This window comes from Microtus oregoni, unplaced genomic scaffold (genome assembly GCF_018167655.1).
Source record: "Microtus oregoni isolate MIOR12 unplaced genomic scaffold, Mior012 000035F_ref0000213, whole genome shotgun sequence".
Lineage (NCBI taxonomy): Eukaryota > Metazoa > Chordata > Mammalia > Rodentia > Cricetidae > Microtus > Microtus oregoni.
This window is the reverse complement of record NW_024543094.1, coordinates 13,363,680-13,384,358: the sequence shown is the minus strand read 5'-3', so window position 1 is coordinate 13,384,358 and position 20,679 is coordinate 13,363,680. Positions and strand designations below refer to the sequence as shown.

The window sequence follows — 20,679 nt, the reverse complement described above, 5'->3', positions numbered from 1 at the left end:
ATTTCTTATCAACTAGCCAATCTAAGTCCTTTTAAAGCATGATTTTCTTAATAGTCAGACATCAAGTAATAAAGATTTCTTCAAGTGAGAAAACTTAGCACTGGCTCACATTTTTTCAGTGAACATGGCATCAAACTGCCCTACAGACACCTGGGTGATTCTAAATGAGTATGCCACACTGTTCCTTCCCCACTATCTTCCCAGTAAAGGTCCAATGGAAGTATATGTCAGCTACTCCCCTACACAGAATGTACAGAATGCAGCAATGGATCACAATACAGAACAATTTCAGTGCCTAGAACATATTTCTTTTTACTGTGAGATTCCAAACTTACTTGATGCAAATGTGATATTATGTCTTCATTTTTGATGATAACTAATAGTGTCTCAGTCTCTCTTTGAAAGGCTTGACAGAAATCTAGAAGTTCCGCTTCTGTATGGCCTCCTTTCTTTAGAATGCTCTGAAAGATTTACAAACAGCTTTTACTAAAAAAAAGGATACTTGTACAGACCTTTCTTTTCTTTCTTTCTTGACACAAGGTCTCTGTAAAACCCTGGCTGGAATGCCCTGGAATGCACTACGTAGACCAGGTTAGCTTCAAATTTACAAAGATCCGGCTGCCTATGCTTCTCAAGTACTGGGAATAAAGGCATGTGCCATCACGCCTACCAAGGTACAACTATTTTTATATAAAAAGAAGCCACCAGCTAGGCCTGGTAGTGCATACAATCTCAGCACTTGGAGATTGAGGAAGGATCATTATACTGCTACTTAGCAGCACATCTCAAAGGAAGCAAACAAAAATATTTAACAATACATGAAAAAAGCAAATCCTATTTACAAGGCAACATAGCTACTGGTCTTACTACTAAATAAACACATGCACATATTACTATAAACTGGATTTAAGCTTTATTTTTAGTTATACAATTAGAGTGTATGCATGTAAGTAGGTACACACACACATGCCATGGGCAGGAGATAACTTTCAGGATTTGGTTTTTTTCCTATCATGTGGTCCTGGGAGGATCAAATTTAGGGTTGTCAGGCTTGGTGGCAGGTGCCTTCTCTTACTGAGCCATCTCTACAGCCCAAGAAGTTTAATTTGATGATGAAGCAGCTTATGACTACAAAATATCAAAGGCTGATTTTAAAAAGTCTAAACTAATTCGCATAAATTTTCACTTTCAAGGGAGACAGGACAGGGTTGCTGGCTGTCTCTATGATGTCATTACTTGTAATATGTAGCTAGAACTTTAGCAACATACCAGTGCATTTCTCTATCACTAATTGGAACCAATCTGAAGAATTAATTGTTCCTTGGCTATCCATATAACATAAACTGCATGTTGGTAAGGAACTGCATGTTCTGACCTTCCCTCAGAGCATCTCCTTGAGTAGCTTCATTGGGAAGGTGAATGTGCATCAAAGATTTTCCTAAATCCAATCTCCCTTATGACTCTTTGGTTTTTGTTTGTCTCCCCCCTCGTCCCCAGAAAAGGTTTCTCTGTGTTGCCCTGGTTGTCCTGAAACTTACTTTGTAGACAAGGTTGGCCTTGGGCTCAGATATCTGCCTGTCTCTGCTTCCCAAATGTTGGGACTGAAGGTGTGTGCCACTACCGCTGGTCCCTTGCGACTCTTACGTGATCCTCCTTCATGAAGGATTATGGCTTGCCATTGCACACCCAATTATATTCTACTCTGCACACCCAATTATACTCCGCTCAGAACATTTATTGTCTTTATAATGTATTACATTGTCTACCTTGAATACCCAAACAGATGAACTTCTGACTATCCCACCTGCACTCAAAAGGACAGCATAATTTTTGAAGAAATTCTTTTAGGAAAGAATCAACTGAAGATTGAGCTGTCACTGTTTGCAGATCCTTCTCATCTTACAAACAGGTCTATATCCCATCACTAAAGAATAGTTCAGGGCTTGCCAGAATTATTCAGGATGTTTCCAAGGCTTAAAAAACATGTACTATTTTTTGTTTTCTTTAGACAGGATCTTACTCTGTAACTTCACTGGCCTCAAACCTTTTGGGATTCACTCATCTCAACCATCCAAGTGCTGGGATTATAGGTGCCAGCCACCACACCCAACAAACATTGTGCTCTTGAATGCATGTTATGTTTATTTTAGTATATGTTCAATTAGAAGTTGTAACCTTTGTACAAACATGCACTTTGCATTAAAAACAGTGGCCACATGGTAAAACAACTGTCAATATTTTTTAATACAATCAATAAAGAAACAAGATGATGCCTATGAACAGTCATGAGACACTGTTTTAAGTGCTGAGAACCCATTCCAGGTCCTCTGTAAGAACGGTCGGTATTAACTGCTGGGCCACTTCTCCAATCCCTGCTATTTTTAAGAATATTATGAGTCTTTCCAGTAACCTCAGGATGAAGTCTAAATATGGTATCTTGGTGAGCCCCTTCCTAGCATGGCTTATAATGTCTCCCAATTCATCTCTTGGCAGTATACTCTATGCGCAGTAGTATTAATCAGGTCTTCCCTCTGCTTAGCTCTTGTCCCTTTTGATCCTGTGTCCCATACATACCTTGTCTTTTGGCACCCCTCATGCTTTTATCTCTGCAACACTAAGCCCTTTGTATTGTGTGTCTGAATTAGTACAAGGATTACTTTTCACAAAATGTTATATGGCAGACATGCCTTCATTTTAGAAGTTATCATTACTCATTTTCCTCTATTCTATACACCAATGAAAAAGACATTTTGGTGTGTGATTTTTATGTATGAACATGCGGCCAGAATTGACATCAAGTGTCTACTATTGATCTCCACCACTTTGATATAGGGTATCTCACCAAAGCTAGAGCTAACCTATTCAGCTAGAATGACTGAATAGCAAGCTTCAGGGACCTGCCAGTCTTTGTCTCCCCAGTGTTTAGATTACAGGCCACGTGCACAGCTTTTTGTATGAGTGCTGTGTTCAGGCTTTAATGCTTGTATGGTCAGTACTTTACTAACTGAGCCATCTCCCCAACCCTGGAATATAATTTTTCTTTAAAAAAAAAAAAAGAATGCTAAAAATGTGCTCGTTGAAAATAGATGTAATCATAGTAAAAGCCTAACTTGGGGGAGGGCAGCATTTGTCTTGATTCACCATTAGCTTTTCATTTTTGTCCTCTTAGAATTTATGTTCCCTCTGAGTTACTGATAACACCTGCCATGTAGTAAACAAAAACTGAAGATTAAAACCTAAATCACATCCCGTACCATTTTTTAAGCATAAAATTTTATTACTATTAAACTAAAAATTAGAATATAACGAAGTATAGAGTAAGCTGGTACTTTACCTTTGTTCTTAAGAAGAATGACTTATCTTCTGTTTCAACGAGGTAGAACCTGAAAGGGCTCTTACAAGCCTCCCTCATAACTCCTTTTAGTTTGATATGCAGAGTGGCACATAAGTCCGTGATCACATCTTTGTAGGATACCGATTGTCTTGGCTGATATGTCTCCTGTGGACAAGCTTCTGCAGAAGCTACATTTAACTCTTTATCTTGGGAAACAGTTTGGTTGCTATTCATCATAACTTTATTAAATTCAGCATATTCATTTAGAATAAGTGAAATATCACTTCTAGCTTCTTTCAAAGTACTGTTGTATTTCAGTTTATTGAGATGGACTGGAATAATCTGATTTCTTTCAGGATTTCTACTTTGACTATGTTTCTCCTTCCAAAAGGAGGAACGGTCTAGATTGCTGGGCGAGTGGTCTCTTCTACAATGACTTTGCGGCCTGGTGTCTGAGTGTACAACTGTTACTAGGATGGGGCTTCTGCTCTTAGGTGGAAGATGCAGAAGCGAGGCATCAGATGTTTGTGTTGAAGGGCATGTTTCAACTGAGACTCGGATAAGTGACTCCTTAGGGAAGATGTTGGTGGAAAGGGAAGATGGCTGAGAATCTCCCTTCTTTAGTATTTCTTTTAGCTTATGATCAAAACGCAAGTACTCCAGGTCTAAAGTATTCTGCGTGAGGTCATCTGTCACATGCCAAGTGCTAGTCCAGGAGCTAAGGCTATTGCAATTTGCAGTGAAATTCCGATGCCTCTTCAGGCTATGCAATGTTCTTGTGGTATCTTTGGATTCTTTTGTTATAGTAAAGTTAGCATAAGTCTTGGAGATACCACTGGAATCTGGGATCTGGACGTAGCGTGGCATACACTTATCATTTGTTGAGATAGGACACGATTCTGTGTCCCAGCTTCTAGGAGGAACATGTGTCTCCAGCTCTGAAATTTTGCTGGAGTTGACCCAAGTGTCACTGTTGTTCAAGCCTGTGAAAGAATCACTGCTATCTTTTACAGCATCTTTGTGGCTTGCATGACTACCTCCCAAAGTACACAAATTCTCTACATCTAATTTGCAGTTTCTACAATCTAGAGAATCTGGGTCAGTATCTCCAGAAAGTGGTTCATAGCATGTGGAAGCATTCACACTTATCTCTGTACTCCTGCTCAGTGCTTTAGAATCTGCCTTGGGTTTATGTCCCATATTAGGGTTTTCACTGGCAGTATGTTTTTTGTAGATGTCACAAACAGAGTCAAGGGATTCTGGGACAAAGGAAGCAGAAGGCTCTTCATTGATACTTTTACTTATGTCTGCTGTATTTTGGTAAGAACGAACATTTTGGTAGAAAACTCCATCATTCAGGGGCTTTTTTTCTTCAGATTTTGATGTGTCCTGGAGCACACAGATTTTTTGTTCACCTTTTGTAGATGTGGAGTGAGAGTGAAGGCCAACAGCACTGAGATCCATCCTTTCTTCACGTAATTCAGTTCCAATATTCTGAAGTAAACTGGCCATTCTAACTACTGGTATTTCTTGTGTTTGAAACCCTGGCTCTACACTTGCTGGTTTTTTGTGATAGGTGCACTGAGCACTGTCACAGGAAGAAACAAACTCTTCAGTTTTGTCAATGGAGGCAGAGTTCATGGACCCAGGCTGCATATTAATATCAGCCACTGTTTTTAAATCAGAGCTATTTTTCTTACTGTTTTTAGAGCTAGTGTGTTTTAATGACATATTTACTATTTCACTTACACTGGGGATAGAAACCAATGTGTCTGCCAAAGACTTATTTTCAACAATTTTTCTAGTACTACATAAGGGTACAATGGACTCCAAGGCAAAAGGTTTTATGCCCAGATTTCTGTTCTCCATACACATTGCCTGCAATGAGTTCCCTGATTTTAAGAGTTTTCCAAGAGGTTTGAAGTTACCTCCATATTTAGGGGGTGAGGTAGGCTTGTTTAACTCTCTATCATGGCACTGTACCTTTTCTGAAAAAAATAAACTCTCATTCTGCTCACTTGGGACACTGAACTCAGCTATCTCACCTGGTACAGTTACTCTGCCTTCTATTCCTGCACTGGTTAGTACCTGTGGCATTTCTGCAGAGAGCTGCACTTGTACTTGAGTTAACTTATTTTGTACCATTGAAGTCTTAGGACCAACAAAAGAATTTTCTTTTCCTGCTATAGTTAAATCTCCTGACTTAACTTGGGAGAACTCGCTACTTTTCTCAGACTGTGTACCATGAAGTTTTAAGCATGGAGTGGGTTGTGTTTCTTCAGTTTGTACTATGGGATCAGGACTAGAAGCTGGTGATACTTCTTCTATTAGAGTACCAAAGGGAAAGTCTGAGGGAATGTTAATTTCCTCTGCCACCTTAGGGGCACAATTTTCTTTAGAAAGTATTAATGTACCTGGCTTTAAATCACTGCTTTGTGTCTCTTTTAATGGTTCTCTGGGGTCCACAGCATACACTGAGATATAGCTAGCTGAATTTATTGTTTTGTTTTTTATGAGGCTCACCTGGACTTCTGGTTCAACCTCTTCTTCAATTCTACTCTGCAGTCCTAAATTTGACACTGGGGTCTTCTGCAATTGTTCGATTTCACCAGCTGCCATTTCCTCCCTGGGGTTTGTAGGTGGTAATACCGTTAAAGTTGGGTTAGTATCAGAATATTCCCCTGACAACTCCATGCTAACCTCCTCCCTATTCATAGATAGATCAGCTTGTTTGGGAAATACTGAATTAAGTATTTGCAAAGTCTTTTCTTGGTTTAGACTACTCTTGTCATTAATCCGTACTTCTGAGGGGCCATCTGATATATTACGTATTGCTGGAATACAGTTAAGGGATGGTTTGTTTTCCAGAGTAGCAGAGGTTGATGATGATACTACTTTAACTTGTGATGGTTCTAGAACCTCATTTATAGACATGCTGAAGCCATTCTGAGTCTGTAGAGAGGCATCTTGTGGACATTTTGTTTTTTTACTGGCTAATGAATAGCTAGAACTTTTAACTAAAGGCAGTGCCTCAGTTATCAATCCATCAGCTGATGTTGGAGGAGGAATCTCTTTCTGTAATGGACACAGGCTTTCAGGAGCTGTTTCCATTTCTAGGGAGGAGGCAGAAAGGCACTTACTCTCTCTATACTCTGAAATGGCAAGAGAAGGAATGTCCCTAGGGCACTGTGTTTGTGCCTCTTCCAATTCAGACACAGGATACTGAATACTCAAGGCAGAGGACACTTGTTTAACCAGCTCAGTATTAAAGTCTGTAGGTTTGTCAGCTGTATTTACTTCTGTATGTATTGGTACACAGGCAGCTTTTTCAAGAGCAAGAGTAACCGGCTCCAGATTAATCATCATATATTCCACGTTATCATCTGTCCTTTCTGCAGAGGGCTGACATTTGTTATTGTTGGGGCTACTATACTGGATAGCATCCTGTACAGCACCTGTTTTTATCAGCAGCGATGGATGAAAAGTATCAACTTTGTTCTCAAGGGTGCTCAACACAGACCTTTGACACATCATTGCCTCACTGCCAGCCCCATCATAAGCTGTTGTGTTCGGTAAGGTCTTATCTTCACTGGGAATATAAGATCCATTATTTTGGGCACGTGTGACATCAGAGAGCCCAACATTAGAAGTCTCGGGTATATCTGATAATTCTTGTTTGTCTTTACCTCCAGTCACCTGAAATGACAAAAGGTTAAAAAAAAAAAAAGCAATTTCAAAAAAAGATAAGCAGATTAAGAAAACTTACTGTTATGAAAAAAGGCATGGGATAATTGTACTTTGTTTTTTGAATTCTATAAGCATTATCTATAAGCATTATCTATAAGCATTATCATACAATAGAGATAAGCAAACCCACCAAATGTATTGAACGTAGGCCCTTGTTTACATTAAGTGAGCATTCTTCTTAGGTGAACCCCAAGCTCACTGTTTTTTTCTCCTTTAAAAATATTCAGATACTGGATGGACGGTGGTGGCACACACCTTTAATCCCAGCACTCAGGAGGCAGAGACAGGAAGATCTCTGTGAGTTTGAGTCCAGCTTGGTCTACAGAGCAAGTTCCAGGACAGCTAGGGCTGTTACACAGAGAAACCCTGTCCCAAAACAAAAACAGAAAACAACAAAAGAACCCTAAACAAAAAAATCACAGATGAAGTGCAGGTGGTGGCACACTCCAGTTAACTCCAGTACTCAGAAGGTTGAATCAGGAAAATAATGAGTTCAAGGCCCCTGGCCATAAAGTTAAGACCTGTCTCAAACAAACAAACAAACAAACATTCAAAAAGAAAGAAAAAATAAAAACAAGTATCACAGACAGAGTTCCGTTCCATACTTTATTAATTGACCAGTTTACTAGATCTTAAATGTGTGAGGTGTTGATAGGCAGAGGCAGGCACATCTCTGAGTTGGAGGCCAGCCAGGGCCGCATAGACCTGCACTCACAGAGACACCACACACACACACACACACACACACACACACACACACCCTACTCCCAAATTTAAATGTGTCATTTATCAATACAGAAATGAAGCACCAGAGAAATAACAGCACTTAATTTTGCTATTAATGAAATTAAATAATTTTTAAGGACAAAAATAACCTTTTATTCTTTTTTTTTTATTTTTTTTAATTTTTCAAGACAGGGTTTCTCCGTAGCTTTTTGATTCCTCTCCTGGAACTAGCTCTTGTAGATCAGGCTGGCCTCGAACTCACAGAGATTCGCCTGACTCTGCCTCCCGAGTGCTGGGATTAAAGGCGTGCACCACCACCACCCGGCTAACCTTTTATTCTTAAACAGCAATTTCCAACTACACTATACAAACACTGACATCTGGAATTTTCCCATGAGACAGTAATAATTACACCCCATGAATTCTGAATAACTGATTTTGTTAGTAAGAGTCCTTCCTCAATCCCTAACTACTTCTTTGTGTAAAGCTGGAGACAACTATTCATTTTATTGCCTCTTATTCTACAAAGCAACAGAAAATTTGTCAATGACTTTTCATTCATATAATAAAAGGACTGAGATAAACAGTATTAAATAGAACTTAGATAAACTATCAACAGGATAATTTTGATGAATTTATAAGGAGGTTGTTTTGTTAAGTCTCCACATAATCTTGTCTAAATTTGTTGAAAAACAAACGAATACAATTTACCACACATGGCAATGTTTGGAGCACAATGCTCACAGATTGCTATGTCTACAGGCATATGGTCTAAGTGAAGGCTTAACTCATTAAAAACTTTCTGTCCCAACCAAAGAGATATTAACTTTAGTAATCAGGGTAGGGAACACCAAGATGTCAGTTTTAAAAGGACAATGAGAAAGATTCTTTTCTTTCTTTCTTCTCTTAGACCATAGAGCTTTTCTGTCAAGTCCTAGCTCTCCTGAAACCCTCTCTGTAGACTAGGCTGGCCTGGAACTCAACAGAAATCCATGTGCCTCTGCCTCCTGTGTGCTGGGATTAAAGATGTGTGCCACCACCATCTGGCTAAAGAAAAGTCTCGATGAGAAGAAACCTGAGAATCTTCCTGCAGTCTTCCTAGTAACACCATGCCTGCAAACATCCAACCAAAATTCTAAAACACACTATGGCGATTAGTGAAATGCTAGTTGTGACAATCTTGGTATATTTATACTTAAGATATATATTTAATTAAAGGTACAATGGGATATTTCTAAAAATTGTCTATTTAAAAATTGGTCAAATACACCTGTGACCACAAGCAACATGGTATTGGCCTCTAGTCTTTTGTGGTAAAATATCGTTCACACTCCGTGTGTCACTTGTGGAACAAGGGGATGTTATAGCAGTCACATGCTTTTAGGTGCAGGCACACTACTCAATCCCCAGCCCCTGCCCCCAACCCTCAAATACTCTTAGGACCATAAGCTAGAACATTTGAAAATCTGAAACCCACATTTTTTGATATCTAAAGTCTTTACTTGGTGACATGATACTTAAGCTTTGAATAGACTACTTCAATGAGTTTTGGGACAGTGATGTTCCAGAAGCAAAATTCTAAATTCAAAAGTTTTCCCATATCTCAATTTCTGGTTCTAAAATTTTTGAATGAAAAATATTTAACCAGCATATACTATAAAGATCAATTAAAAGTCATTCATTGTGGGCTGGAGAGATGGCTCAGTGGTTAAGAGCACAGGCTGCTCTTCCAGAGGTCCTGAGTTCAATTCCCAGCAACCACATGGTGGCTCACAACCATCTGTAAGGAGATCTGGCGCCCTCTTCTGGAACACAGGCATATATGGAAGCAGAAGGTTGTATACATAATAAAAATAAATAAATAAATCTTTAAAAAAAAGTCATTCATTGTAATTATTTTTTTCTCCAACTAGCAAATTTAATGAACGATATGAATAGGTTCTGAATTTGTTTCACATAAACATTTAGTACAATTTTACTCAATGCTTAACCTTTAAAAAATATATACTATTTTTATTCTTCAATTTTTATATGTATAGTGTCCTCTCTCCCTCTTTTGAAACAGGATCTTATGTAGCTGAGGCTGGCCTTGAACTCCTGATTCTATTGTCTTCACATCTCAAATGCAGGAATTACAGGCTTGTGCCATGCCTGGCTTACCCTTCATTTTCTTTTTAAATAAATAAAAAAAAGTATTTATTACTATTCCATGTGTGTGTTCACCCTCATGCAGAGAGCTCATCTATGGAGGTCAGAAGATAACTTTACAAGCTGGTTCTCCTTCCATTGAGAGTTCCAGGCTCAAACTTAGGTCATTAGGCTTGCATGACTTTTTACCTGGTGAGCCATTTTACCAAGCCAGGTTCCGCCTTCTTTATACCCTTTCATGTTTGTTAGAAACCATCCTCACTGGGTATGGTGGTACATGCCTTTAATCGCACACTTGGAGGCAGAGGCAAGTGGACCTATGTGAGTTCGAGGCCAGCCTGGTCTACAAGAGCTAGTTCCAGGACAGCCAAGGCTACACAGAGAAACCCTCCTTTCAGAAAAAGAAAAAGAAAAAAAGAAAAGAAAAAAGAAAAAAATGAATGAATGAATGAATGAGAGAAAGAAACTAGTATGGACTTAGGTAGTAACTGAAGTCTGCCTTGCTAAGTATTTTCTTAGTCTAATGTATAGTTGCTCTTAACTGAATTTTATTTATATCCTTGAGAATAGGTGAAAATTTCTGAACCTCATTTTTAGAAAAAAATATTACTATGCACAAAATAGTCATCTGGATTTGTGTACATACAAAACTACATCCACAGAATATGATGCAGAAACAACTAGACTATTTGGAAATGAATCTTGGCTTTGCAATTTACATTGTGACTTCAGACAACTGACTTGGTCTCAGTTTCCTCATCATAGTTTCGTAAGCTAACAGTTCTTACTTTGCTTGCTTTGTTTCAGAATTAACTGAGTTGTTATGAGGGAAGCACTTGGAAAACTTATTTTGGTATACAGTGCTAATGATAGATATGTTAAATTTGCTAATAATGGGTCACCTGAAGATACTCATCTTCCTTGGCTCATTCTTGGCTCTGCAAGTCCCCACTGACCTCTGCTGTAGGAAGTTCTACAAGCCAGTAGTTACCTGCCCACTGGGGTGTGGCCCCTTAAACTATTTATGCCGATGTGGAGCATGCATCCAGCCCTTTTCCAGCTGCAGGATTCGGTTTCTTATCTCCGTTCCAGCAGAGGATTCTGATTTGTGAGTCTACCCCTAAATAAATAACCGTCTATTTCCCAATTCTGATCTAGTGTGGGATTTCTTTTAAGCGTCCTAATTCATACCTCATGTGCAGCAACACAGTCTACCCAATGTAGGGAAAAGTACCAGATGATATTCACATTTTATCACAAGTTTCTAGATTAAATCTGGGCTTTAGAAGGTTTTTGTTACCACTATAGCATTTATTCTATATAAAATATGGATTACTTGGCCTGGCTGAAAAAGAGTAAAACAAAGTATGCTTTCCAAACTTAGAAATAGATACTCACAGATCCTTAGTATCTAGGTAAACCATACTCAGTTAGTTGTGTGTGCTCCAGTGGTGTATATGTAAGTCAGACCTTAGTTATTTGTGTGTGCTTTGACTTTGGTTGTTGTTCTTCAGGTATCACTCACCGTGTATTTTCTCTCATTGACTTGGAGTGCACTGAATATGCTAGGGTCAACAAGCTCCAGGGATTAATCTGTGTCTACCCCTGCCCATTCCCCTAGTGCCAGGTTAGAGATGTGCACCGCCATACCTACCTTATACACGGATGCTCCAGATTCGGACTCAGGTCCATATGGTTGCACAGCAAGCAATTTACCCATGAAGCTATCTCCCTAGTCCTTATAGCTAGTTATTTTAAAACAAGTTCAGAGCAAACACTTTGTCCCAAATTATAATATTAAGAAATAACTATCAAGCTGGGGTCCCACATAACTGATTCCTGTATTTTGCTCAATGAAGATGGTAGACAAACCTACCTATGGACAATACAGAGGAACACTTTATGAAAATTTTGTTTGGAAAATTAAAATCCTTTACATAGCTGGAAGAGCCATTTTTTCTTTTGAATATGTCCACAAATAAAATGAAAAGGCACTATTTAAAAAAAAAAACCAAAAAAATAAAAACAAAAAAGAAAAACAACCCAGCATTTATAATAGTACCTCACCTCATTATTACAAGAATGGATGAAATTCTGGCTTCCTGAAGTATCCAGGTGACTCTCTCCTGTAAATGTTTCTTTTTGTTCATTCTGTACACAGAGTTCCAAGTCTCTGGTGGTTGGTGGATTAACGAAAGGAAGCATGCAGTTAGGTCCAGGAAAGGTTGTATTGGTGGCATGACCTTCACACGCTTCCTTGTTCTCCAACAGAGAGTCTTCAGAATATTGTTCCACACCGGGAAACTCCTCAATTTCACTTTGGTCAAAAGATTCTATAGACCTATTGATGCATACGTATTTTGCTGGGTTTCTGTGTTCTACCACCTTTCGAGGTGACCCCATGACTTTGTTCTGTTTGCTGTAGAACAGAGCTACCCACATATGAAGTAAAAGCTTCACATCTTCCATATTTTCAGGCCAATCAGTGTTCCAGGGTCTATGATGTTAAAGGGAACACAAAAATTAATTGAAATATTATTTTTACTTAATTATCATAAACAAGTTCTATCAATAATAAATTGTGTTTACTTATAAATATTACAAATGTGGTACAGTACGAGTTAATTTAACAAATAATTATAAAGTGTTTTAAAGAGAAGTAAACCAACAATCAGAACATTAAGTGACTTATTTCAAATCACAAAACTTACATGAAGAGCAGCTGGGTCTACTGATTTCTGGCCCAGCACTTGTCTTTCATACCACACAAACTCACTCTGGAGACAGTCTTTTTATTTTAAGATTAATGTTCTTGCAACTACTCAAATTCTTATCACTTTAGTTTGGCTGGGGATTGTTAATTAATTTAATTTTCTTTCTTTTTTTCTTTTTTGAGACAGGATTTCTCTGTGCAACAGTCCTGGCTATATTGAAAGTAGCTTTGTAATTAGCTTTCATTTTATCCCTTTTAATAGTTGGAAAAGTATGATGATTAGAATATTCTCTGGGCTTGCTGGTGGGAGTGCAAATTGATACAGCCACTTTGGTTATCAGTGTGGCTATTTCTCAGAAAATTAGGAAACAACCTACCTCAAGACCCAGCAAAACCACTTTGGGTATATACCAATCGTACCACAAGGACATGTGCTCAACTATGTTTAAAGCAGCATTGTTTGCCACAGCCACAACCTGGAAACAACCTTAATGCCCCTTGACTGAAGAATGGATAAATGTGGTACATTTAAACAATAGAGTACTACACAGAAGAAAAAATATAATGACATATTGAAATTTGTGGGCAAATGGATGAATATAGAAAACATTATATTGAGTGAGGTAACTCAGAAAGACAAATATCATATGTACTCACTCATAAGTGGCTTTTAGAAATAAAGCAAAAACAACAAAAAACCCCGAAAAAACAACAAAACAAACAAAAAATACCAGCCTACAATTCACAACCCCAGAGAAACTAGACAACAAAGAGGACCCTAAGAGAGACATACATGGATATAATCTACATGGGAAGTAGAAAAAGAAAAATCTCCTGAGTAAATTGGGAACATGGAGGACCTTGGGAGAGGGTAGGGGGGGGGGGGAGAAGGAAGGAGGGTAGAGGCAAAAAATATATAGCTCAAAAAAAATCTTTAAAAAATTAAATAGAAAAATAATAAAAAAAGAGAATATTCTTGGCAATATTGCAAAAACTATACTATTTTCACATTACAGTTCTAGATAGACACAAAACAGTTCTTGTCCTTAGGGAAAAAGACGACAGACAGTTGACACAGGCTAAACTAGAGTTAGGCTACAGTTGTCATACTGGAGTCAGACTAATTAGGACACTATCTCTATGTATGTGAACCCATGCAAAGAAGAAATCTGGTAATGTCGAATGCCATTTAGTAAATATGAAATGGTCCACAAATATTTGAATGTCATTCCATGGTGTTAATTCTTCTTGTAAACAATAATGGCTACCATTTATTAGAGTGGGTCAGTCATTATGCAAAAAAATAATATATTAACGACCCTCAGAATGTCGCTTCTGTTAAACTTGTACTTGAAAACCATACTCTCCAGACGACTGCAATCTGCCACTGACATCTGAGATTTTTTAAGAGACGTAGACACCAGAATATACCAGAATCTGCAGCTCGACGAGATTCCTAAGTAAACTGTATTTACACAATAAACTTGAGAATCACTGCCTAGAAGTACATACTTATTCCAGTTCACAAGAGGCTTAACTAGGAAAGCCATTAGTTTATGCTCCAAAACCCTGTAATGCTAATAAGTCTGTTGTTATTGCCAGGATTCCTTTTTGTTATTGTTTTTTCTTTACTAATTTACTTTTATTTCATTTGCATTGATACTTTGCCCGCATGTATGTCTGTGTGAGAGTGTCAAATCTTGAAGTTAGAGACCAGCGCACAGGCACAAGCGGCAGACAGACCGGCACGCAGATGCGGCGGATGCGGGATAGTCCAAGCATGAAACAGTGAAGCCCACACTGAGAGCAGATCGCCCCATTACAATTAAATCAAGTAGGTTTTTTGGGGCCTGGCCTGCAGAGTGGTAGGCCTTTCATTGGTGAGGTCCACGGGAGAATGGGGAGCCTGTCCCTGTCCCTGAACACCCTCCTGAGTGGGGAGAGTGTTCTTGGCTCGCGGCGGGACACAGGAAACGGAGCGGGGGCATTCCCCAACCCGCTTGACCCCCCATTAGTTTGCGAGGGCTGGTACCCTCTGCTGGGGCTGCTCCTCCTCTGCTGTGACCTCTCTCTCCCTGACCCATCCCAGCTTGCGCCCAGGGGCCTCCTTCACTCCCCCTCCCATCCGCGGGGCCAAAGGATCACCCAGTTTAGCCTATTGGGCGCTGGGTCGGGAGCTCGGGGCAGAGGGCAGCGGGAGTTTCTCTGTTTTGGTGGCTGGCCTGCAGAGTGGTAGGCCTTTAGTTGGTGAGGTCCCTGGCGAACAGGGAGCCTGGTCCTGAAGACCCTTCTGAGTGGTGAGCCAGGAAACGGAGCGAGGGCAATTTGTAAGTGGGGCCCCTGGTCAGCAGGGAAACCTGATCCTGTTTTAAAAGACCCATTAGATAGCATCAATAGGTGGAGATGGGCAGGCGCCAAGGCAAGAATTCACACAACAATCTGAAAAACAACATGAAAACACCAGAACCCAATGATCTTACAACAGAAGGACTTGAACACCCTAACACAGAAGAAGAGGAAAAAAATTGACTTTATGAAAGCAACAGAGTCCCTTAAACAACATGTAAAAAATGGGATGAGAAGTATAACAAAAAGTTTGAAGAAATGAGTAAATACATAAATGATACCCTGGGAAACCAAGAAAAAACGATCAAACAGGTAATGGAAACAGTTCAAGAATTGAAAACTGAAATGGAAGTAAGGAAGAAAACACAAACTGAGGACCAGCTGGATATGGAAAATCTAGGTCAATGAGCAGAGCCTACAGAAACAAGCATAATCAATAGATTACAAGAGATAGAAGAATCTCAGATTCTGAAGACACCACAGAGAAAATAAACGCACTGATCAAAGAAAACAGCAAAGCCAAGAAATTCTCATCACAAAACATTCAGGAAATACAGGACACAATAAAAAGACCAAATCTAAGAATAATAGGGATAGAAGAAGGAGAAGAGTCACAGCTCAAAGGCCCAGAAAATATTTTTAACAAAATTATGGAAGAAAATTTTCCCAACATAAAGAAAGATATTCCTTTAAATATTCAAGAAGCATACAGAACACCAAACAGACTGGATCAAAAAAAATCCCGCCATATAATAATCAAAATACAAAATATACAGAATAAAGAAAGAATATTAAGAGCTGCAAAGGAAAAAGGGCACGTAACTTATAAAGGTAAACCGATCAGACTTACACCTGACTTCTCCATGGAAACCATGAAAGCCAGAAGGTCCTGGATAGAGGTACTGCAGAAACGAAGAGATCATGGATGCAAACCCAAACTACTATACCCAGCCAAACTATCTTCACTATCAATGGAGAAAACAAGACATTCCAGGATAAGAACAAATTTAAACAATACGTAGCCACAAATCCAGCCCTACAGAAAGTAATAGAAGGAAAATCACAACCCAAGGAATCCAACATTGTCAACACTGCCTACAATAACTCAGGCATCTAGCGACCCTTCACCAGCACATCTCAAAGAAGGGAGACACACAAACTCTACTACCAAAAACAATAAGAATAACCGGAGTAAACAACCACTGGTCATTAATATCACATAATATTAATGGTCTCAATTCACCTATAAAAAGGCACAGGCTAAGAGATTGGATACGAAAACAAGATCCAACATTCTGCTGTTTGCAAGAAACACATCTCAACCACAAAGACAGGCATCTACTCAGATTAAAGGGCTGGGAAAAGGTTTTTCAAGCAAATGGTCCTAAGAAAAAAGCAGGTGTGGCCATACTAATTTCTAATAAAACTGACTTCAAACTAAAATCAATCAGAAGAGATCGAGATGGACACTTTATACTCATAACAGGAACAATTCATCAGGATGAAGTCTCAATCCTGAATACTTACGCCCCTAATATAAAAGCACCCACTTATGTAAAAGAAATATTACTAAAACTCAAGGCAGACATCAAACCACACACACTAGTAGTAGGAGACTTCAACACACCTCTCTCGCCAATGGACAGGTCAATCAGACAGAAACCTAATAGAGAATTAAGAGAATTGTTGGAGGTAATGAAGCAAGTGGACTTAACAGACATCTATAGATGCTCTTCTAGAGGTCCTGAGTTCAATTACCAGCAACCACATGGTGGCTCACATCCATCTGCAGTGAGACTTGATGCCCTCTTCTGGCCTGCAGAGATACATGCAGGCAGAATACTGTATACATAATAAATAAATAATAAAAAAAACCCTCCACAGATACAAAAAAAATTAGTGTCCACCTGTGTCTTATCAGATCACCACGGATTAAAGTTAGAAGGCAACAACAATACTACCCCCAGAAAGCAGACAAACTCATGGAAACTGAACAGTCAACTACTGAACCACACCTGGGTCAAGGAAGAAATTAAGAAATTAAAGTCTTCCTTGAATTTAATGAAAATAAAGAGACAACATACTCAAACCTATGGGACACGATGAAAGCAGTGCTAAGAGGAAAGTTCATAGCACTAAGTGCCCACTTAAAGAAAACGGAGAAAGCATACATTGGAGACTTAACAGCATACCTGAGAGCTCTTGAAAAAAAAAAGCAGCAGATGCGCCAGGGAGGAGTAGAAGACTGGAAATAATCAAACTGAGGGCGGAAATCAACAAAATAGAAACACAGAACACAGTCCAAAGAATCAATGAAACAAAAAGTTGGTTCTTGGAGAAAATCAACAAGATTGACAAACCCCTATCCAAACTAACACGCAAATAAATAAGATCAGAAATGTAAAGGGGGACATAACCACAGACACAGAGGAAATTCAGAGAATCATTAGATCTTACTACAAAAGCCTGTATGCCACAAAACTGGAAAATGCAAAAGAAATGGACATTTTTTTTAGATAAGTACCATATACCAAAGCTAAACCAAGACCAGGTGAATGATCTAAATAGATCTGTTAGTCGCAAGAAATTAGAAACTGTTATCAAAAATCTCCCTTTCAAAAAAAGCCCAGGACCAGATGGTTTCAATGCAGAATTCTACCAAACTTCCAAGAAGAGCTAATACCTATACTCCTTAATGTATTTCACAATATAGAAACAGAAGAGTCATTGCCAAATTCCTTTTATGAAGCTACAGTTACCCTGATACCAAAACCACACAAAGACCCAACCAAGAAAGAGAATTACAGGCCTATATCACTCATGAATATCGACGCAAAAATTCTCAATAAAATACTGGCAAACTGAATCTAAGAACACATTAGAAAAATTATCCATTATGGTCAAGTAGGCTTCATCCCAGAGATGCAGGGCTGGTTCAACATATGCAAATCTATCAATGTAATCCACCATATAAATAAACAAAGAAAAAACCCATATGATCATTTCATTAGATGCTGAAAAAGCATTTGACAAAATTCAACACCCCTTTATGATAAAGGTCTTGGAGAGATTAGGGATACAAGGGTCATACCTAAATATAATAAAATCTATTTACAGCAAGCCGACAGCTAACATTCAATTAAATGGAGAAAAACTCAAAGCCATCCTACTAAAATCAGGAACACGACAAGGATGTCCACTCTCTCCATACCTCTTCAATATAGTGCTTGAAGTTCTAGCGATAGCAATAAGAAAACATAAGGGGATCAAGGGGATTCGTATTGGAAAGGAAGAACTTAAGCTTTCGTTATTTGCAGATGATATGATAGTATACATAAGCGACCCCCAAAATTCTACCAAAGAACTCATACAGCTGATAAACACCTTTGGTAATGTGGCAGGATATAAGATCAACTCCAAAAAATCAGTTGCCTTCCTATACACTAAGGATAAGGAGGCAGAGAGGGAAATCAGAGAGGCATCACCTTTCACGATAGCCACAAATAGCATAAAATATCTTGGGGTAACTCTGACCAAAGAAGTGAAAGATCTATTTGACAAGAACTTTAAGTCTTTGAAGAAAGAAATTGAAGAGGACACCAGAAAATGGAAGGATCTCCCTTGCTCTTGGATTGGGAGGATCAACATAGTAAAAATGGCAATTCTACCAAAAGCAATCTATAGATTCAATGCAATCCCCATCAAAATCCCATCAAAATTCTTCACAGACCTGGAGAAGACAATAATCAACTTCACATGGAAAAACAACAAACCTAGGATAGCTAAAACAATCCTATACAATAAACGATTGTCTGGAGGCATCACCATCCCTGACTTCAAACTCTATTACAGAGCTACAGTACTGAAAACAGCTTGGTATTGGCATAAAAACAGAGAAATCGACCAATGGAATCCAATAGAAGACCCTGACTTTAACCCACAAACCTATGAACACCTGATTTTCGATAAAGGAGCTAAAAATATACAATGGAAAAAAAGAGAGCATCTTCAACAAAGTGTGCTGGCATAACTGGAAGTCAAGCTGTAGAAGAACGAACATAGATCCATATTCATCACCATGCACAAAACTCAAGTCCAAATGGATTAAAGACCTCAATATCAGTCAGAACACATTGAACCTGATAGAAGAGAAAGTGGGAAGCACTCTACAACATATGGGCACAGGAGACCGCTTCCTACGTATAACCCCAGCAGCACAGTAATTAAGGGCAACATTGAATAAATGGGACCTACTGAAACTGAGAAGCTTCTGTAAAGCAAAGGACACTGTCACTAAGACAAAAAGGCAACCCACTGACTGGGAGAAGATCGTCACCAACCCTGCAACTGAGAAAGGTCTGATTTCCAAAGTATATAAAGAACTCAAGAAACTAGACTGTAAAAAACTAATCAACCCAATTATAAAATGGGGCACTGAGCTGAACAGAAAATTCTCAACAGAAGAAGTTCAAATGGCCAAAAGACACTTAAGGTCATGCTCAACTTCCTTAGCCATCAGGGAAATGCAAATTAAGACAACTTTAAGATACCATCTTACACCTGCCAGAATGGCTAAAATAAAAAACACCAATGATAGCCTTTGCTGGAGAGGTTGTAGAGAAAGGGGTACACTCATCCATTGCTGGTGGAAATGCAAACTTGTGCAACCACTTTGGAAAGCAGTGTGGTGGTTTCTCAGGAAATTCAGGAACAACCTACCCCTGGACCCAGCAATACCACTCTTGGGAATATACCCAAGAGATGCCCTACCATACAACAAAAGTATATGCTCAACTATGTTCATAGCAGCATTGTTTGTAATAGCCAGAACCTGGAAACAACCTAGATGCCCTTCAATGGAAGAATGGATGAACAAAGTATGGAATATATACATATTAGAATACTACTCAGCAGTAAAAAACAATGACTTCTTGAATTTTGCATACAAATGGATGGAAATAGAATACACTATCCTGAGTGAGATAAGCCAGACCCAAAAAGAGGAACATGGGATGTACTCACTCATATTTGGTTTCTAGCCATAAATAAAGGACATTGAGCCTATAATTCATGATCCTAGAGAAGCTAAATAAGAAGGTGAACCCAAAGAAAAACATACAGGCATCCTCCTGAATATTAACCTTCATCAGGTGATGAAAGGAGACAGAGACAGAGACCCACATTGGAGCACCGGACTGAAATCTCAAGGTCCAAATCAGGAGCAGATGGGAGAGAGAGCAAGAACAAGGATCTCAGGACCGCGAGCGGTGCACCCACACACTGAGACAATGGGGATGTTCTATCGGGAACTCACCAAGGCCAGATGGCCCGGGTCTGAAAAAGCATGGGATAAAACCGGACTTGCTGAACATAGCAGACAATGAGGACTACTGAAAACTCAAAAACAATGGCAATGGGTTTTTGATCCTACTGCACGTACTGGCTTTATGGGAGCCTAGGCAGTTTGGATGCTCACCTTACTAGACCTGGATGGAGGTGGGCGGTCCTTGGACTTCCCACAGGGCAGGGAACCCTGATTGCTCTTTGGGCTGATGAGGGAGGGGGACTTTATTGGGGGAGGGCTAGGGTAATGGGAGGCGGTGGCGGGGAGGAGGCAGAAATCTTTAATAAATAAATAAGAAAGAAAGAAAAAAAAATCTTGAAG

General features: G+C 39.1%; 1 protein-coding gene across 5 annotated transcripts in view; it reads right to left on the bottom strand.

The window, feature by feature from the left end:
• Tasor2 (transcription activation suppressor family member 2) overlaps nucleotides 1-20,679 on the bottom strand; it is a 52,191-nt gene that overhangs the window by 6,174 nt on the left and 25,338 nt on the right. For all 5 annotated transcript variants that reach the window (XM_041630551.1, XM_041630550.1, XM_041630549.1 and 2 more), the window contains 3 exons: nucleotides 12,023-12,452; nucleotides 3,335-7,030; nucleotides 336-461 (listed from right to left, as the gene is read on the bottom strand). In XM_041630551.1, coding sequence (XP_041486485.1) covers nucleotides 336-461; nucleotides 3,335-7,030; nucleotides 12,023-12,452 — 4,252 coding nt within the window. The remainder of the gene's footprint in view (nucleotides 1-335; nucleotides 462-3,334; nucleotides 7,031-12,022; nucleotides 12,453-20,679) is intronic.